The sequence below is a fragment of the Xyrauchen texanus genome, chromosome 25 (genome assembly GCF_025860055.1).
Source record: "Xyrauchen texanus isolate HMW12.3.18 chromosome 25, RBS_HiC_50CHRs, whole genome shotgun sequence".
Taxonomy (NCBI): domain Eukaryota; kingdom Metazoa; phylum Chordata; class Actinopteri; order Cypriniformes; family Catostomidae; genus Xyrauchen; species Xyrauchen texanus.
Window position 1 is genome coordinate 20,187,254 of NC_068300.1, and position 20,000 is coordinate 20,207,253.

Consider the following 20,000-nt stretch of genomic DNA (forward strand, 5'->3'; position numbering starts at 1 on the left):
TGCGTATTTTATCAATACGTCTTTTTGTTTGTGCCTTCATTACATAACGAGTAAAATTCATACATTTGAACATAAATGAAGTAAAAGCAATAGAACTAATAAAAACACCTAGAATGCCTAGAACAGCATGTGGTAGTAACATCATATATGTGTTCAGGTGTATTAACTAAGTATAAAACAAGAAATAAGAGAGCACTAATAACACTAAATTATTTCACACCTTTGTAAATGTATTTTTACACCATATCTATTGTTTTTTAATGAGGTGCAAATTTAGCCTACCTCGATTTCATAAATTAATTCCAAGGGCTAAATTCTTTAGTTTGACCTCAAAATTCAACTACAGAGTTTTAAAACCTATACTTGAAAAAAATAAAATAAAATCTAAATATAGAAATAAAATGACACGTAAAATATTAACTTCAGAATAATCAAACCAAACATTAATTTAAAACTCACTCTTAGATGATAGTCTAGGAGTCTAAATTCCAGGTCGAATGTCAGTGTTTCAAAATACTATGATAATAAATCATCTGGTGATGCATTTAAAATAATTAAAGAACTGAACAGGAAATCACATTTTAAACCTAGGCCTCACCACATTAAAAATGAAATGCATTTTAAATGCCAGCATTTTATAATCCGCAGAGATAATTTTTTTTATTCATGAGAGAATCAAAAAGAAAATAACAATGCTCCGCCCAAAAATGCTCACAGTAAATAATATTAATACATATCTATTTTATTATTAGAACAAAATATGGGCATACAACAACATAAATACAGGACAAACAAAACAATAAACCAAAAACAAACGAAACTTTATGTGAAGTGAAGGTGTGATGTTGTGTTGTGCGTATGTATATCTCTATTCAGTTTTTATGTAAATATATATGTTAGGCAAGCATAGAGAGAAAAGATTCTTGATATTTCACTGAAAATTTTGAAATTAACAGTTTTTATTTTGACTGAAAAGGAGAGCTGCTACTTTCTTTAAACATGAAGAAAAGAGAGTGTTACTCTGCAAAACCAGTCAAATGCTTTTTAACACCAAAGGAATTGAACAGACAAAAATATTGACATTCTTTATTAGACTCTGAAAAATAAAAAAGGTTCCACAGAGACAGACACCGTTAGGAAATGTTAACTGCACATAGGTAAATTACGATGATAGCTTAATATCGTGCTTTCCCATATGAGCTCGACCTTCCCCGTGGGCACTACCCAAGGCAACCATGGGATGGCACCTTTACTGGAACATGTGACTCAATTGGACGGACAAAAAAAAAATAAAAAAATGTGAATAAAGTTCGCCACATACACACTTTTTAAAAAAAAATTTTTTTACATGAAGTCATCAATCAATTTAATTATCAAAGGTAAAAATATGTTTTAGGAAGTTCAAATAATCCATTTAAAATCCTCTTGGCTCAGATATCTGAGGGGGCACGTGCCCCCTTACTTTGAATGGGCATGACACCTGTGTGTGTGTGTAACTTCTTTGGGAGACACACTTTGAGTTTTCATCGCATCTGTACTGTTTATAATGTGCGACTATACAGAAATTAAATTGATATCTGGATTACTACATCAGAATTTTCCTGGGATGACAGATATAAATAATTAGATGCTTATCTATAGTGGGTAATTGAACTCTATTACACAATAACCCGTCATTAAATCTAGTTTGCATGAGGGAAGTATTTGTTACTGTAACATGGCTGTTACTGTATGATAACTTGCATCAAGACGTATTTTGTTAGTCAATGAGGGAGTATTTCAGTATATCTCTCACTGCGGCTGCCGCATGCACAGCTCTTTAAATTAAATTGTAACCTGAAGACACAGACTGCATCTGAAAACAGGGAAATGCTGCCTGTATAAGGAGGTAGGATGAAATAAAGGTGCTTTTGAAACTGTTCAGAGACCAGTTTCCAAAAATGCTGTTGTTTAAACCATTAACTGATTAGGCAGCTGCCTACGTTTTCAAATGCAGACCTAACAAAAGTGTAGCTCCGATTCCGGCGTCCTCTGTTGTTGATTTTGTTTTTGTTGTTGCTATTGAATCATGCATTCCAACGATGTAAGAAGAAAAATTGTCGATTCTAGATTATGTCACAACTGTGGTAACTATGTGATTGCAAATGCAATGGGAAAGTCTCCTCGGGTGTTCTGTTCCTCGTAAGAGTTCTCACCTAGAAAGTAACTAAAGGAAAAGTACCAGCACTGTAGGTGGGATAGTACTCAAAAATGACAATTCTGTATTTGTAACGAGGACACAGGTAGGTTGGGATTCATATGCGGTTCTTTATTGGAAAGGCAGAGCAAAAGTCGTACAGGCAAGGTAGAGGACAGGCAGACAGGGAATATAACAGACAGGCAATAGCGTAACTTGAACAGGCAGGGGTCTGGGCAGGCAGCAAACAATCGAGGTACGAGACAGGCAAGACGTAACAAGGCAGGTAGCAAGCAGACAAGGTCTAAGAACAGGCTAGGTTGGCACACACGATAACTAGGGTATGAATACTGAGAATAACTTGCTTGGAAATGTCGCCGGGGCAAACAAGACTTCGCAATGAGGGAATACACAGTCACGATTAAGTAGGGCAGTGAAAACAAGGGACAGCTGTGGAGTAATCAGACCTAGGTATGCGGGTCAAAGGGAAATGTTGTCCTAAGGGTCAATACTCCGGTGAATCCGATCTCCGATGACTGAAGGAGGAGGCGCCTTCACCGGTGTTCGTGACAGTAATTTCCTCCCCCTTGTGACGTTCCATTCAAAAGAAAACCATTATTATGAATGGACACTGAAGCGTTCAATCTTAAACTATTATGCAAAACACCATAAACATACCATTAAAGTGGTCCACATAAACAATTTAATTGGTCGCACATTTATTTTTATCTCCATATGGTGCATCTCTAGTTATTTACAGAAAGAATTCTTAAAGGTACAGTATTACATTAAATTTAGTAGTAAGGCTGGGTTAAAATATCGATGTTCTGGTAAATTGTTATCTTCAAAAATATCTCCCGATATTTATTCTTAAAATCCAAATATCCATCTTGTACATATAAAGTTTACTTCAGTTTTGGTTGTGTTGATTCTTGTATCTGTTAAATAAATAATAATAATTATCAAGCATTTGAACTGCATAGTTTTGGCCCTGTTCATTTTTTTTTTATACATTTGATATGATGTACCACGTTAGAAGGTTCCTTGTATAATTTACAGTATTAGCTGTGAGGATTTCTTTCATATGTTAGCAAAATGAACATTGTAAGTAATATACTGTAAACTCAGTGAATCAAAATAAAATAAAATTGTATCTAAATTGGAATCAGATTGAATTGAGGTCAATAGTGAATTTAAATCAAATAAAATTGTGAAATCTGTATTGAGACCCACTCCTATTTAGAACATTTCTGTCACATGTAAGCAAAGTGGACATTATAACCAAAATACACCCAAGTGAATCAGAATTGAATCCAATTTATCGAAATCGGAATCGCATCCAATCTGGAAATCTGTATCAATACCCAGCCCTTTTTAATGGTGCAGTAGTTCAAGTGAACTAAATGGGCTAGAATATGAACCTTTGAAACGGACATAAACTCTCAGAATGTTTTGTCAGTGCCCTTTGTAATTGACATATTATGTACTCAAAGATGGCAGATCATTTGTTCTCCTCTTCTTTATTGTATGTTTAGTGCACTGAACGCTTACACCAATCATGCTGCTTCCCAAGCCTTTTACGAAACTAGCCACAAAACTTCCTCAATGTGGCCATAAATCAAAGTATCCTTGTTCAATTACGCAGTGTCCAGAGGGCCTACAGTACGTCATCAGGCCTGAGATAATTAAATGTTATCAGAGTTCTGATCTCCCTCTAACCGGACATATAAATCATCAGACTCTGCTTTTCAGTGTATATAAGACTGTTCAGCCTACACATCTTTATGGGCTCTGTTTGGCCAATTTGCAAGTGGGGAGGAAATGGTTGGGCATGAGGGTAGACAGATGAGTCCTTTTAATGAGAGCATAAGCAGTAGACAGTCCTGTAATGCAAGCAGATTTATTTGCTGCAGGGGTGTTTGTGCTCTAATGGCAGTGCTGCAGTTGACTTGAGTGTCCCAGTTTCACAAAAGGGGGGTGTGATTTATAACTGTTGTATGCTGGGCAGAGAAGCACTCCAGATGTGCCCCTATGACCACTCTCCCCATTAAAAAAATAAATAAATAAATAACAATCCAGAAAACAGGCCTCAGCAAAGCTGTCAAGGACAGGGGTTGGTGGAGTGACCCCACTGTGACTAATGAATTTGGAAAGTGAATATCAGTCTTCTGTTATGGTGCTTGCTAGTCATAGGACCGATATGTCTCCTGGGCCGATTAATAGGCTGATATTTGGCTGTTTTGAGATTATACACACAGGACGATTATCTGAAGTGGTCTTTCTACCTAGTGTTAGTTAAAAAAAATCTACTAAGTAAATTAAATTGTGTACATTTATCAACTATTTTTAGTGATTTAGAGTAAATATTGCAAAAAATAAGTGTCCATTTTATCTCCAAAATGTTATGTACCTGTTATTTGCAATCATTAAATAGCTCTCTGTTTATATATGCATTATATTGGTCATTGGCCACCCTGCAATTGGTATTTTCATTTCATTTCATTTTGCCAATCGTATCAGTTGACCACTAATACTTTTAACTAAAGGTTTTGGTGTGGAAACGTGTTTCAAAGTTTGGTTTTCTGAAGTTGGTATGCATCAGCGAATTGCATGGCAGATAAACAAAGCAGGTATAGCTGGAGACCGTAGACCTCTAAATGGGTGCGGAATCCCCAAAAAGGGTGGGGTTACTCCTGAAGGGGCTGGGTTACTCCAAAAGGGGATTGCGCCAACTCCAAAAGTCACTTCAACTCACGGTTAAGATTAGGTAAATGGCTCCCTATAAATTTAATGTCGGTTTGGAGCTCCCACCTCTTTTTGGACCACTTCCTGCAGCTATAACATTCTCAGATAAATTCAAGTCTTGTTTTGTGCATGTAAAGTTTTTTTTGTGAATCCAAAGGGAACAAAACATAAATAAATTGGTAAAGCTGGCATCTTCACGTCGTGAGTTGTTTCTTAGTGGTACAGTGGTAGACAGCTGCCACTAGTACTCAACCATAGCGCAGTTCAAACCCAAATGTACAAAGTGAAAAGGGCCAGAGGGTAGACTCGAACTCCGGTTTGTACGATGCAATTGAACAAAGTGTGTTAACACCCTTTCTTGTGCCTGACGATGTCATGACACTTCATTGACTCAAAATCGACTTGCCGCTGGTTGTGTAATAGCTGTCCTACAGTTTTAAAAATGTAGCGATTTCAGATACATCTAACCTCTAAAAGTGAACCTGCTGGTACCACTCTTCAGTCATGAGACAAGATTCATGTGTCTTCCTATACAGTGGACTAATTCTAGTATTTTCTTTTGCTCTCCCAAAAACTGGCTGCACTTTAGAAATACTGTACAAGTACTTGAACAATTAGTTCACAGCCAAACCCTTGTGTTATGATTTGCTAGAATGTAGGAACTCGGAAGAATGTAAACACTAGCAAAGTGTGACTAATATCTCCTACAAAGAATGCTTAGTCTAGTCTGCAAATCTACCAGCTGCAAATCGTCTGTTATATTGATTCTTGGTACATTCACACAATACATATGTACATATGTTTGTTTGTACATAAGTTTGATCTTACATACAGTTGTCAGAGTCAGAAGTTTACACACACCTTAGACAAATACATTTAAACTCTGACTTGAGATGTTGCTTCAGTATATCCACATAATGTTCCTTCCTCATGATGCCATCTATTTTGTGAAGTGCACCAGTGCATCCTGTAGCAAAGCACCCCCACAATATGATGCTGCCACCTCATGCTTCACTGTTGGGATGGTGTTCTTTGGCTTGCAAGCCTCACTCTTTTTCCTCCAAACATAACGATGGTCATTTTTATGGCCAAACAGTTAAATATTTGTTTCATCAGACCAGATGACATTTCTCGAAAAAGTAAGATGTGTTAGCACTTTTCGCACCAAACTACGTTCATCTCTGGGAGACATAATGCATCTCCTTCCTGAGTGGTATGATGGATGCATGGTCCGGTGGTGTATATTTTTGCGTACTATTGTTTGTACAGATGAACGTGGTACCTTCAGGTGTTTGGAAATTGCTCCCAAGAATGAACCAGACTTTTGGTGGTCCTGAACCACCAGTAAAAGGAAACAAGAGAAGAAGTCTGTGTTAGAAACTTCTACAACGAAAAAGCATCTGGATCAAGAGCGTGGTGGGCTCTATGCTTTCAAATCTTGCTTGCTAACTGCCAGTCTCTCTGGATTACACACCCTAGCTTTAACTTAGTGTATGTAAACTTCTGACAAACTGGAATTGTGGTATAGTGAATTAAAAGTGAAACAATCTGTATGTAAACAATTGTTGGAAATATTACTTGTGTCATACACAAAGTAGATGTCCTAATCGACTTACCAAAACTATAGTTTGCTAATATTAAATCTGTGCGAACGTCCCATAAATTATTATTTATTTTGTTTTTGCATTTTAGGGTAGTTGACATTTCCAGGCAGTGACAGCAGTGTCCTGCTGTGTGATATACGATACTTAATCTTAAACAGTTTTAAAGTGATAGTTCACCCAAAAATGAAAATTCTCTCATCATTAACTCTTTCATGCCATTCCAGAGGAGTATGACTTTCTTTCTTCTGCTGCACATAAACAAAGATTTTTAGATGAATATATCAGCTTTGTAGGTCCTTTCAGTACAACTGAATGGTGACCAGACCTTTGAAGCTTCAAAAATCTTAAAGGTAGCATTAAAGTAATCAATAAGACTGCAGTGGTTTAATGTATGTCATGTGAAGGGATGCAATCACTTTGGGTGAGAAACAGATCCAAATTTAAATCCTTTTTTTTTTTTTTTTTATTACCATAAATCTCCACATTTAGAATGTGATTTATAGTAAAAAAAAAAAAAAAGGACTTACATATTGATCTGTTTCTCACCCACACCTATTAGATTACTTATGAAGATTTATATTAAACCACTGGATTGCCTTTGTGGTTTTTGGAGCTTGACAGGTCTGGTCACCATTCACTTGTATTTTATGAACCTACAGAGCTGAAAAATTATTCTCTAAAAATCTTTGTTTGTGTTCAGCAGAAGAAAGTAAGTCATCCACATCTGGGATGGCATGAGGGTAAGTAAATAATGAATGTTCATTTTTGGTAAACTATCCCTTTAAGCAATATTTCTCTAAAAACCTGCCTTAGATGTTGGAGTGTATAAATATTAATTATTTTAGCATTCTTCATCAGTGTTGTGCATTCCATACATCCAATGCCTTCTGTAAGTGTTCCCTTGTTGAAAATAGTTGTCTATTCATAAGAATCCCATCAGTGTGTCCCAGGCCTTAAAGACACTCAGCACTTTGTTCTATTCACCCTTCTCAAATCTCTCATGTTTCTCCCACCCTTCAGTCTCTTTCACGGATATACTGTAGTTAAGTCTCACTTTACTGGTAGCTGTAACCACATCTTATCTATTGCAGTTACACTTGATATGTTTGTAGTCACATGCCTATATCTTTATCCACTTATGGTAATTTAGATCTGCATTTAGAAAAATGCAGTGCAATCTAAGCTTTACTTTCCCTTTTCTATTACTTTGTTCCTTTTAAAATCACTTGCAGCACTTGCCACATTTGAGACAACTTGGAATTCATAACCGTATGGCTGTAACTGTGTGTTTTCTTAGCCTTGACAGAGCTGCAGCTTTTTTTTAGCTTCTGATTAGTTACAGATGTTCATTCCACGTATTGTTTCACAGTTGCACTCAATCTTCACCTCTGGAGAAACGAGGGGGTGAAGAAAGAGGAGTAACGTAGTTAGATTTTACAGCCCTCTACATGATGAGAATGTCAGGATGTTTTAACTGGACAAAATGTCTTGTGAAATAATGTGTGTTTCACAGTTTTGAGTAACAGGTACTGTTAATGATTTTGTTTTGTTTTGTTTTGTGGTGTGTGGATGTGGTGCAGGGGTTCAAAGGGGGTTCATGGGGATGATGGTTAGGCTGCTGTTTACTGGAGCCGGGCAGACTTTTTAGAAGTATGAGAGAGCAGTTTGTGTCTGGTTAAACTGGTTGCACAACAGGATTATTTCCCCTACGGATGGATCATGAGGGTCGTCGAGTCTTGCAGATAGTTATCTAGATTTTTTTCTGCAAACTTGTTTTCTTCTAGCAATGTCTAACAGTGTATTCTTCTCAGGAGATTTAAGCCAATTTTTAAGCCAATGTGGTGAATTTTTCTACTGCTGTGTCATTTTCACCAAATCTCAAATTTGTGTATTGTGTTTAATATAATTCTGTGGTGGGGGCCTGGGTAGCTCAGCGAGTATTGACGCTGACTACCACCCCTGGATTCCAGGGTGTGCAATGTGACTCCAGCCAGGTCTCCTAAGCAACTAAATTGGCCCGGTTGCTAGGTAGGAGAGTCACATGGGGTAACCTCTTTGTGGTCGCGATTAGTGGTTCTCACTCTCAATGGAGCTTGCGGTAAATTTTGCGTAGATCGTGGAGAGTATCATGAGCCTCCACATGCTGTGAATCTCTGCATTGTCATGCACAATGAGCCACGTGATGAGATGCGGGTAACAAAAACAATTATATATATATATATATATATATATATATATATATATATATATATATACACAGACACAGTTGATTTCCTCACAGTGATTTGGTCACGGTGAAGGTCGGGGTGTTGAGAGAAGGGTTTAATATCTAGGCAAGAGGTTGGGTCCTAACCCTAACCTTCCCTTAAAAAAATTTTACCACTTTAAAACACTGCTGTTACAGCCATACATATTGAGACGGACGACTTTTATCCATTGTGTCGCGTATTGCGTTTTTAGAAATGTGTGTCAAGTTAAAAATAGTCCATCTTTTTAAAAACCGGTCACAGGACCCCTGTGTTCTGTTCCATTATGCTCAATCTACATGTTTTTGAAAACAAGAATGTGTCTTATGCAATCGTCCACCCAAAGATGCCTCCAATATGGTCAGGTGAATCCAATACCAGCCTAATTTTACAGGACTTCCTTAGAATGATTAGTCAAGTAGTTGTTAAGGCAGCGGACCAACTTTTCGATTATAAAAATATGTAGTTTTGCACATCCACAATTCCTTAAAGGAAGTGCAATGGCAGCTGTTGCAACACCAGGCAACATGGGAGGCACTGCAGCCTGGCCTGCACAGCTGGGGCTTCATGGTACTTACAGAAAGACCCTCATTGTTAGAGAAGAGAAAGAGAAACTCAGTGTTCACTAAATTACCATTTCAAACTCTTTCCCAGAATTTAGGATATCTGTGTGGCCAAGTCCAACCTCCCAATGTGTGCAGGGAAAGAAAAAGTAATGGAGAAGGATGTCTGTGGCTTTTTGTCTGTGTCATGTTTTTGAACTTGTGGAGAAGGTTTAGGCAGATTGGAATATCCAAACTCACACCTCACTTGATTTAGGAGACTCATCACAAAATTGTGTATTAATTATGTAGACTTGAGTGTTTCAGAATTTCTGCTATTAGGTTTTGGGTTGAAGTGAAAAGGGTGAAAAAAGGCACTTTCTGTGTATTTAATCATCTTATGGCAATGAGTCAGAGTTTGGCAGATATACACATGCACACTGTGCACACAGAGACATGCATGCTCACTCGTTGTGATTCTCCAGAGAAGAAAAACAAAGCCTGTTCAGATTTGTAAAATTTGCATCTTTCTCATGCTGACTGACTTTAATTTTGTTGTTTCATTTGAGGCCCTATATATTGTTGATCCATATCTAGATATGTCAATGAAGGAAGAAAATAAATATGTATGTCCAAACACAAAGATGAAGGAAGATTTTTAGACAGTGTTCTAACTAGGCACAGTGCAACAAGTAAGTTTTTGTCCACAATGAAAAAGTAATTGCCAGTCAGAACATTTTTAATGTTAAAAAATATTCCCAGGTTCAATACAAGTTATAGGATTAGTTCATCCAAAAATTTTAATTCTCTCATGATTGACTCACCTTGAAGATATCCCAGATGCATATGTCTTTTCTTCTTCAGCAGAACAGAAATTAAGATTTTTATAAGCACTTTTCAGCTCTGTATGTCAATACATCATCATTTCAGTCTTTTACGATAGACTTCAGAGGATGAACTGATGCCAACTCCAACCATAAAACATGGGATTCATATGCCATTGTCTGAACCTTGGATTTGGGATGGACCACACCGAACCTCACCGAAATACCGGCCAGGTTGAACCGTGAGGCACCTCACTGATCTCTGCCTGCATCAACTCGGTCTATTGATGGACTATGATCTTGAAATGGAATTCATAGACTGTCAATTGCCAACAAAAGCCTTCATCAGCTAATTAACAAGGACAATTGCATCTATGTGAACTTCTGCAGTTAATATAGGATGAACGTCAAAGACATTAGTCATTAATCTTACAGTTCATACAAAATCTACATTTAAACACTGACCCTTAACACTTACTTATTTTAATAATTTAAAATCATGACTTTAACTATACATAAGTAATATTTACATTATATTCATGATGTTAGCCAGAGGGAACTGGCCCTCACAGTGAGTGTGGTTTCTCTCAAGGTTATTTTTCTCCATTAATCAACGTCTTATCAACTTTTGTGTTCCTTGCCACAGTCGCCTTCGGCTTGCTCACTGGGGTTATTAATACAATTATTATTTAATTACTTATTTTCAATCGTATTTTATCTAATTACACAATGATGATTCATCGACATTATAGACATTACAGTTTTATCTTCTGTTAATGCCTGATCTTCTGTAAAGCTGCTTTGAAACAATGTGTGTTGTGAAAGGCGCTATACAAATAAAAATGACTTGACAATGCAAGTGAATGTGTGCCATCAGGCAGCTGGCTGTTTGACAGTCCAAAAGTCATTTAGGCTGGTTAAAAGTAATCCACATGACTCTATTCGATCAATGAATGTATTCTGAAGCAAATTCGATAGGTTTGTGTAAAAAATAAATCGATAATTAAAACGTTATTAACTTTTAAAAATGCTTCCTGCTAGCAGTTGACGCATCAAAGAGCTGTCACGTGATCTAAGCATGATGCGTAAAGTCAGAAACGCAAACTTTGTTTACATCTGGAAGTCATTCCAGTGCTGACAATTTAAAGTTAAAAACCTTTTAATTATCTATTTGTTTCTTTCACAAACCTATCGATTTGCTTCAGAAGACATTAATTGATTGACTGGAGTCATGTGGATTATTTTTATGCTGCCTAAATATGACTTTTGGATCATCAAATAGCCAGTAAACTGATGGCACCCATTCACTTGCATTGTATGGACATACAGAGCTGAAATATTCTCATAAAAATCTTAATTTCTGTTCTGCTGAAGAAGGAAAGTCATTCACGTCTGGGATGGCAAGGTGAATAAATCATTTTTGGTTGAACTAATTCTTTTAATCAAGAGTTTTCAACAGGGGTCCACGACCCCCGTGGGTCCGTGATGGTACCGCAGAGGGTCTGCAAATTGTTGTTTGATTCACCATTGGTGGCATTTATAATAATCATGCGAATAATTTTTTATACAATAATAAACTTGCGAACAACAGTGTGAGACAGGAGTATGAATTATCAACATGTTGAAGTCCTTCGCAGCTGCATGCCAAATCTTTAAGTGTGACTAAACGGCGGTAGTCAGCAGAATCACGCTGGCCGGACAAACCCTTGACACGACCACCGCTCATCAAGAGCCGCACAATACACGACACACGTAAGGTTCAGCAGCGCTGCAGTGGAGGGTCGCATGAGTAAACACGTCTGCTTTGCGTTGGTCGTGCTGAGCAGATGATAGCCTGCTTTCAGAACAATAGCATACTTGCCTGGTGTAAAAAAAATTGTTACATCTGAGATTATCAAGCTGTCATACACGGTCCTTAACATTCCACACACACACACACACACGCAGACGCTGACTCTCAAATCAACATAATTCAAGGTGCACTCCGTCATTGTTTTCCTCATTACAATTTTTTACTCAATGAAATCAACAGTAATTTTTAAATATATGTATAAAATCAATCACACATGAGATGAAGACTTGTGCTAAAAAAGACACTTTTTAGCTGGTCAGACTGGGAGACCATCTAAGACCATCCTGACCATCTAAGACCATCTTGACCAACTAAGACCACGCTGACCAGCTTGACCAGCTAAGATCAGCCTGACCAACTAAGACCAGCCTGACCAGCTAAGATCAGCATGTTCAGCTAATACAAAATGGTTCAAAATCCCTTTAAAACAAGCCTGACCAGCTATGACCAGGTTGGGCGACCATCTAAAACCAGCCAACTGGCTTATGCTGGTTTTAGCTGGTCTTTTCAGCCATGCAGTATTTAATGATTATTTGAATGGCTTTGCAATGAAAACATCATGAAGTATACATACAATAATATGGTACCGTAGCACCATCCAAGTTTTTATAGGAATAAAAAGCAACACTGAATTTTATACAGTGCATAACAGGGGTCCAGGCTCCTCCTCTCTACCCACCAAGGAGTCCTTGGCTTGAAAATGGTTGAAGACCCCTGCCTGAAGTTGAATTGACCGCATTTGTGGCATAATGTTGATTAACAAAAAATTTTAAAATAACTTCGACTGTCTGTCTGTCCTTTTCTTATAAATAAGCAAAAATCGAGGTTACAGTGAGGCACTTACTAGGGATGCACCAATCTGATACCTGGATCGGTATCGGCTCCAATACTGAACTTTTAGACGGATTGGATATCGGTTCGACGAGCCCGATCCAAATCCGATACTGTGTGTTAGTCATGTTTGTTACTGTCAAGCTCCAAAAATGACAAAAAAGAAACAAAAAACACCTATTAAAGCAGATCATATGACTTGTGCATTTCATTCAAATCACTTGAAGACGTGTAATAGCTCTGAATATGCGCAGCACCAGCGTGTTAGTGAATGGTTAGAATGGAATGTACATTTATTGAAATGTTTAGTTGGAGGTTTGTGTTTCTTTACATATTAAAGAGTACACCCAATTAATTCCACACAATAATGTAAAGATATTCTAAACTGATTATTCAAAAAACAACAACACTGGTATCGGATCGGTATCGACCGATACTGAGATTTCTGATATCGGAATCGGAAGAGAAAAAGTGGTATCGGTGCATCCCTAGCACTTACAATGGAAGTGACTGGAACCAATTTTTGGATGGTTTAAATGCAGAAATGTAAAACATACTTTTTAAAAGCACTAACAATAATTATTCTGTTATAACTCATGTATTATTAGAGCTGTAAAGATGTTGTTTTTTTCTCTCAGTATAAATGGGTCTTTATACATGAAAATACATAGCTGTGTTTTTTTGTTGTTGTTGTTGAATGCGGGTCCCTTACTAGACATCATCAGATTTTGTTTTTCTTGGCATCAAAAAGTTACCTTTTCAGGTGGATGTGGGTGCCTGGCTGAGATGTAACATTAGATAATAAAAGCACGTCTGACAGTGTCTAGCTAAACTTATTCATTCTTCTCAGACGGTGTGTTGTTTCAACATCTCTTAAATACAAAAACCTTGTAGCTCTTTTTAAAGTTATCTTCTCTTTTCTGTAGATGTTTTCTCCTTTCCAGTCCTCCAATTTTCACGTTCCAACAGGTGCAGCATCTTTCTGCTGAGTCAGACAGAAGCTGCAGTTAAGATGAAGACTAAAAATAAATCAAACACTAAAAAACACTCTCTCCCTCTTTTCCTGTCTTTCCTCTTCTCTCCACCTCCCACAAACTCAGATGTGGAGCAAATGGCCATCGACTGGCTGACGGGAAACTTCTACTTCGTGGATGATGTGGACTACCGCATATTTGTGTGCAGTAAAGATGGCTCCACCTGTGTTATTCTGCTGGACCTGGAGCTCTACAACCCTAAAGGAATCGCCCTGGACCCAGCCATGGGGTGAGACTATACCCACCTCAAGCCCGTCTCTGGACCATAGGGTGGATCATTAGTATTCCCAACAATTTCTTTGTTTTAAACCTCTGCAGGCAAATGCAAATAATTTTTAGTCTTGACACTGTCCTCGTGATTTCTTCATGGTTTTTAACCTTACCCTACTATCTGCTTTTACAAGTGTCCATTTGTTCTTTCCATCACAAGATTTATTTCATGATGTTTGCATCTTCACTTCCTCAACCATAATTTTGCAATGAGTCAATAATGGGAAAAGTGACAGAAATAGAAGTATGCTAATAATGTAGTCACCAAAACATTTTCAGCAAATCAAAACTCTTACATTTTAGCTTCTTCAGGGTTGCCACCTGTTGCCTAGATTACAGTTTTGTAATCTTTAAAGAAAGTAAGTCAAAGACACGCATTATATTTTGAGATATTCTAAAATAACAAGAAACTAAACTTAAACTTTTGTCTGGAAGTGTATAATAATTATACAGATTTGGGTGAATCTCAGAAGTGTTTTAATAACACGTCTGGGTTATATTTCACCTCAAAAGAAAAAAGAAAGACATTATAAAGGGACTGTTTTTACATATTTATTTTGGGGTGAAATATAACCCTCGTGGAGCATTAAAATGTTTTTATTTATTGCACTGTGACATTATTTATTATAAATATTTTCTATAATGATCAGTGGAATAATAATATTTAGATTTTAGTATTCATCATCAGGGTAATACTTTTGTATTGCCTTTAATTTTGTATTATTACTAGCGTATTGTGAATCTAAAGGGATCCATGATTGAGAATAACAAGAATGTTCATTTTCATTGTCCATAAAATAATTCTACTGTGCAAAAAATCTTAATGGTCTAAAAAAAATGACTATTTTCTTTATGCAAAATATAATTTCTTATTTTTTTTATTTTTGGAGTGAAGACCCAGACGCATTCTTTATGAGATTCCTACAATTCCTACAATATTGGCTGTATTTCATAAAGTACTCCTTTACTGTTCTGTCCTCTTTCAGGAAAATGTTCTTCACAGACTACGGACAGATCCCGAAGGTTGAGCGCTGTGACATGGACGGGCAAAACCGCACCAAATTGGTGGACAGTAAAATCGTCTTCCCTCATGGCATCACTCTGGACCTGGTCAGCAAACTGGTGTATTGGGCTGACGCTTACCTGGATTATATTGAGGTGGTGGACTACGAGGGCAAGAACAGACACACCATCATTCAGGGCTTACTAGTACGTGTGAAGTGTCATTTTTAGGATGTTCATGTGTATTTTTGGATGTCACATCCTCGCCTATATATACACAGTCAGGTCCATAAATATTGGAACATCGACACAATTCTAATCTTTTTGGCTCTATACACCACCACAATGGATTTGAAATGAAACGAACAAGATGTGCTTTAACTGCAGACTTTCAGCTTTAATTTGAGGGTATTTACATCCAAATCAGGTGAACGGTGTAGGAATTACAAAAGTTTGTATATGTGCCTCCCACTTTTTAAGGGACCAAAAGTAATGGGACAGATTAACAATCATAAATCAAACTTTCACTTTTTAATACTTGGCAAGTCAAGTCAAAAGCAACACACTTTTGAATAACATGGCTTTTCTCTCTTGTTGTGTTTTTTTTTTGTTTCCAGATTGAACATCTCTATGGTCTTACAGTGTTTGAGAACTATCTGTATGCCACCAACTCTGACAATGCCAACATGCAGCCCAAGACTAGTGTGATCAGAGTTAACCGCTTCAACAGCTCTGACTTCCAGGTGGTGACACGTGTCGATAAGGGTGGTGCCCTTCATGTTTACCACCAGAGACGCCAGCCTGCAGGTACAACACTGCTCAAAGCTATTTCTCACAAGTTCTCACAATGCTCGACTTTTCTTCTGAATTTCAAAATCACAATTTTTGTGTCATTTTTTTCAATGTTACAATAGCTTTCTGGGAAACTTATTTGAAAACAGTAACTTCTTAAATTGTAATTGGTGCCACTAGATGCACAGAAATAACACACAAATTGAAATGTATAGCATTTTAAATGTAAGACAACATAACCCATAGATCCAGTCATTCCCTCTGGTAAAATTATGGCTTTGTGTATGACCACACAGTCCGGAGTCACGCATGTGCCCCGGATCAGTTTGGGAAGCCAGGCGGCTGCTCAGATATCTGCCTGCTGGGTAACAGTCACAAGAGCCGAACCTGCCGCTGTCGATCCGGTTTCAGCCTAGGCAGTGATGGAAAGTCCTGCAAGAGTGAGTCAAATCTCACACCAGCATGCACAAAACCACCCTAACAGTGCTATATAAGAGCCTTTCCCATGACAGGCCTTCTGTTGTGTCTATAAATAGGGCTACACAACTTATTGAAAAAAATTATTGTGATTATGGCTGCCAAGATGAACTAATCATGAAAAGTGCTGAATACAACATACCATTTAGGTTTATTCCTATTGAATGTCTATTCTGAATTATTTTGGATGCACTAGATGTTGCTGATGTATAAAACAGCAATAAAGTAATAAAAGGAATGGTTAACCCCAAAATTATAATTCTCTGATCACTTACTCACCTTTTTGTCATCTCAAATACGTATGACTTTCTTTATTCTGCGTAACACAAACAAAGATATTTCAATGGTGTTATGATGTCTGCTTGTCCATACAATGCAAGTAAAGCGATACAATCGGTTTTGGGTGAGAACAGACCAAAATGCAACTCCTTTTTCACTGCACATCTTGACATTACAGTCTCTAGGCACAATCATGATTTCAAGCTTGATTACACTTCCTAGTGCTTGATGCATACGCGGAGCGCTACATTTATGGCACTAGGAAGTGTAATCGAACTTGAAATCATGATCGCCAAGGAAGACTGCTGATATTTATAGTGAATAGATTTATAGTGAAAACTTTATATTTTGGTCTTTTCTCACTCAAAATAGATTGGATCGCTTCAGAAGATATGGATTTAACTTCTGGGGTTAAATGGATTACCTTTATGCTGCCTTTATGTCCTTTTATGAGCATGAACATTTGGTCACCATTCACTTGCATTGTATGGACAAAATCACCTCATATCTTCATAAAAAAAAATTCGAACAATTTTAGATAACATAAGGGTCCGTAAATGATGAGAGTTGTAGTTTTTGGGTGAACTATTCCTTTAAGGGACACCGTTCTAAGCTTGTTTTGAATGTGTAGCCTACAAAAATAAAATGGCATCCAATTGCCCTATGCAAAATACATATTTATTGTAAATTGTTTTAATCAAAATTATTAATTGCTTTTACAAAATCAAGGGAAAAATGGAAAATTACTGGATATAATGGTAACTTTCTATATGTTTTATTTGTTTTCTCCACAGAACCAGAGCATGAGCTGTTTCTAGTTTACGGTAAAGGTCGGCCAGGTGTTATCCGTGGTATGGACCTGCATGCCTTGGTGTATGACGAGCACATTATCCCTATTGAGAACCTCAATAACCCGCGAGCATTAGACTTCCATGCTGAGAATGAATTCATCTATTTTGCCGATGCCACTAGCTACATCATTGGCCGACAGAAGATCGACGGCACTGAGAGAGACATCATAGTGAAGGATGGTGTGTACGGAATCACAAAGAATGTTTCCACAACTGATATCTGGTGAAGAGTCATGTGTTTGGGGTGACAGACTTTGCTCAGACAGAAATCTAATGTTTACAAATCCAAATCACATCCACACATGATTTGAAATTCAGATTTCAAGTCGTTTATTCAGTCATATGAGTTTATGAGCCATTTTCCTAAAGTTTCCTAATATAGCAAACTATGTGACTTTCATAATATAGTGAAAGAGACACTAGTTTGGACACAGTATATGCATGAATATGTAAATTTCCTTTTTGTAGCTTATGTTTTCTCACAAGCTATGTTTTTTGCGCCTAGTGAGTTCAGTTCACAATTGTGTAATTAGATGAAAAAGTCACCCATAACACTCTTCTTCACCTCATCCAGTACTCTCTCACCTTTATCATCCCTTTTGTTTCTGTATTCCACAGGTATTCACACAGTAGAAGGTATTGCTGTTGACTGGATGGGACAGAACTTGTATTGGACTGATGATGGACCCAAGAAGACCATCAGCGTGGCCAAACTGGAGAAAGCCTCTCAGACTCGAAAGACCCTCATTGAGGGAAAGATGACCCATCCCCGGGCCATAGTGGTGGACCCTGCACATGGGTAAGTGAGGGGATCAGGGGATATTATCAGCTTTCATTCAGTCCTGTTTGTATGATGCCTTATTTTGACCTTTAAAATGGCAAATTCTAGGTGTCTTTTTTGACCGTTTGAGATATTTTTTTGATTTATAAATTAGTTACATTAGAGTTGTTTACTAGAAAACACATTCTGTATTTGAATGAATGTGTGAACAGATCATTTATTGTGTCATGTTGTAGAATGATGTATTGGAGTGACTGGGAGGAGGAGCCTAAAGAGACTAATCGCGGCAGTATAAGGAAGGCCTGGATGGACGGCTCGAATGCTGGAATCTTGCTCACTTCTAAAACTGTGCTCTGGCCCAATGGCCTCAGCCTGGACGTCCAGCAGGGTGTCCTGTACTGGGTGGATGCATACTACGACCGTATCGAGATGGTACTTCTGAATACCACAGAACGCAGGGTGAGGAATAGTTTCAGGGTTTTATAGGATGATCATCATAATATGTATAATATGCAATAACTAGTGTATTTAGTGCAGTAAGGAAATATTCAAACTCAGGCACTCACGAATCAGAATGTAATGATAGCAGAGCTGTTTGCACTCATGCATTACAAAATTACTCACTTAATTACATAGAATATAAGTTTATCTCTTCAATATGAGGACAGGGCAGGAATTCTTTTTCTGAAATAGTTTTGCATGCCTTTGCAATATGTTTTTGCGTTCCCTCGCAATAGTTTGCATTCCCTCGCAATAAGTTTTGTGCTCCCTCGCAATAAATTTACCATAGTTTTATGTAAGTAACCATATCTTTAACCTTGATTTTCGTAGTCATAGTCATAATAAAACAGGAAAATAAAAACTATGGTAATACAAATCTTAATTTTGTGATTTTGGTACCATAGTAACTAGAGGTTGATCGATAATGGATTTTACCAATAACTTTCATCACGATTAATCGGATGATAGTTTTTAAAATCAGTTAATAGAATGTAAAAAAAAAAAAAGTCTTAGTATTTCCATATTACGATGGCACAGACAGAGGCACCAAGAGTCCAATATGAAAAACATTCCAGATTCAGTCTATTGTGCAGCCAAATCCCAATAATAACCAGAAAAAAATAAGGAATTTTAACTATAAACAAGCCTGAAATACAGTTACTTAATTCTTATTGTGAAATGACTGTGAATTGGCTAATTTTGAAGGGCCTATATTTAAGCATTTACCAAAATTGTATAGCCTATACTCACCAGATTAAGGACTTTATCACCAGTTGAGTTTTTTTTTTATATTATTATTATTCACAAGAAAGTTGTAGTCACGATGTATGTGCTGTGGGGCACATTTCTATATAATTGCATGTTGCTTTGCATGCTCTTTTTTTTTTTTTTTTTGCAAGCTCAATTTAGAACACTTGATTACAAAATAAACAAAATAACAAAATATGGATTAAAGTAAGGATAAAAATATGGAGGAATATTATCAATGATGAAAGATGTAGATATAGCAATTCCCCACTAGTTGTCAGTAATTTCAAATTCAAATTCAAATTCAAATTGCTTTATTGGCATGACTGTACATATTACAATATTGCCAAAGCTTGGAACACACAGAATAATTATAAAGACATCAAAATAATAAAGTATATAACTTCAATTTAAATGTACAAATTAAATTCATTGTACAACTTAAC

At 37.1% G+C, this 20,000-nt stretch overlaps 1 protein-coding gene across 1 annotated transcript in view; it reads left to right on the top strand.

Annotated features, from left to right (window-relative positions):
• The window catches only part of LOC127618341 (low-density lipoprotein receptor-related protein 1-like), a 204,399-nt gene that overhangs the window by 99,022 nt on the left and 85,377 nt on the right, over window positions 1–20,000 (top strand). The window contains exons 7-13 of the mRNA XM_052090702.1: window positions 13,921–14,083; window positions 15,111–15,333; window positions 15,744–15,933; window positions 16,215–16,358; window positions 17,469–17,705; window positions 18,144–18,324; window positions 18,543–18,765. Of these exons, the coding sequence (XP_051946662.1) occupies window positions 13,921–14,083; window positions 15,111–15,333; window positions 15,744–15,933; window positions 16,215–16,358; window positions 17,469–17,705; window positions 18,144–18,324; window positions 18,543–18,765 (1,361 nt within the window). The remainder of the gene's footprint in view (window positions 1–13,920; window positions 14,084–15,110; window positions 15,334–15,743; window positions 15,934–16,214; window positions 16,359–17,468; window positions 17,706–18,143; window positions 18,325–18,542; window positions 18,766–20,000) is intronic.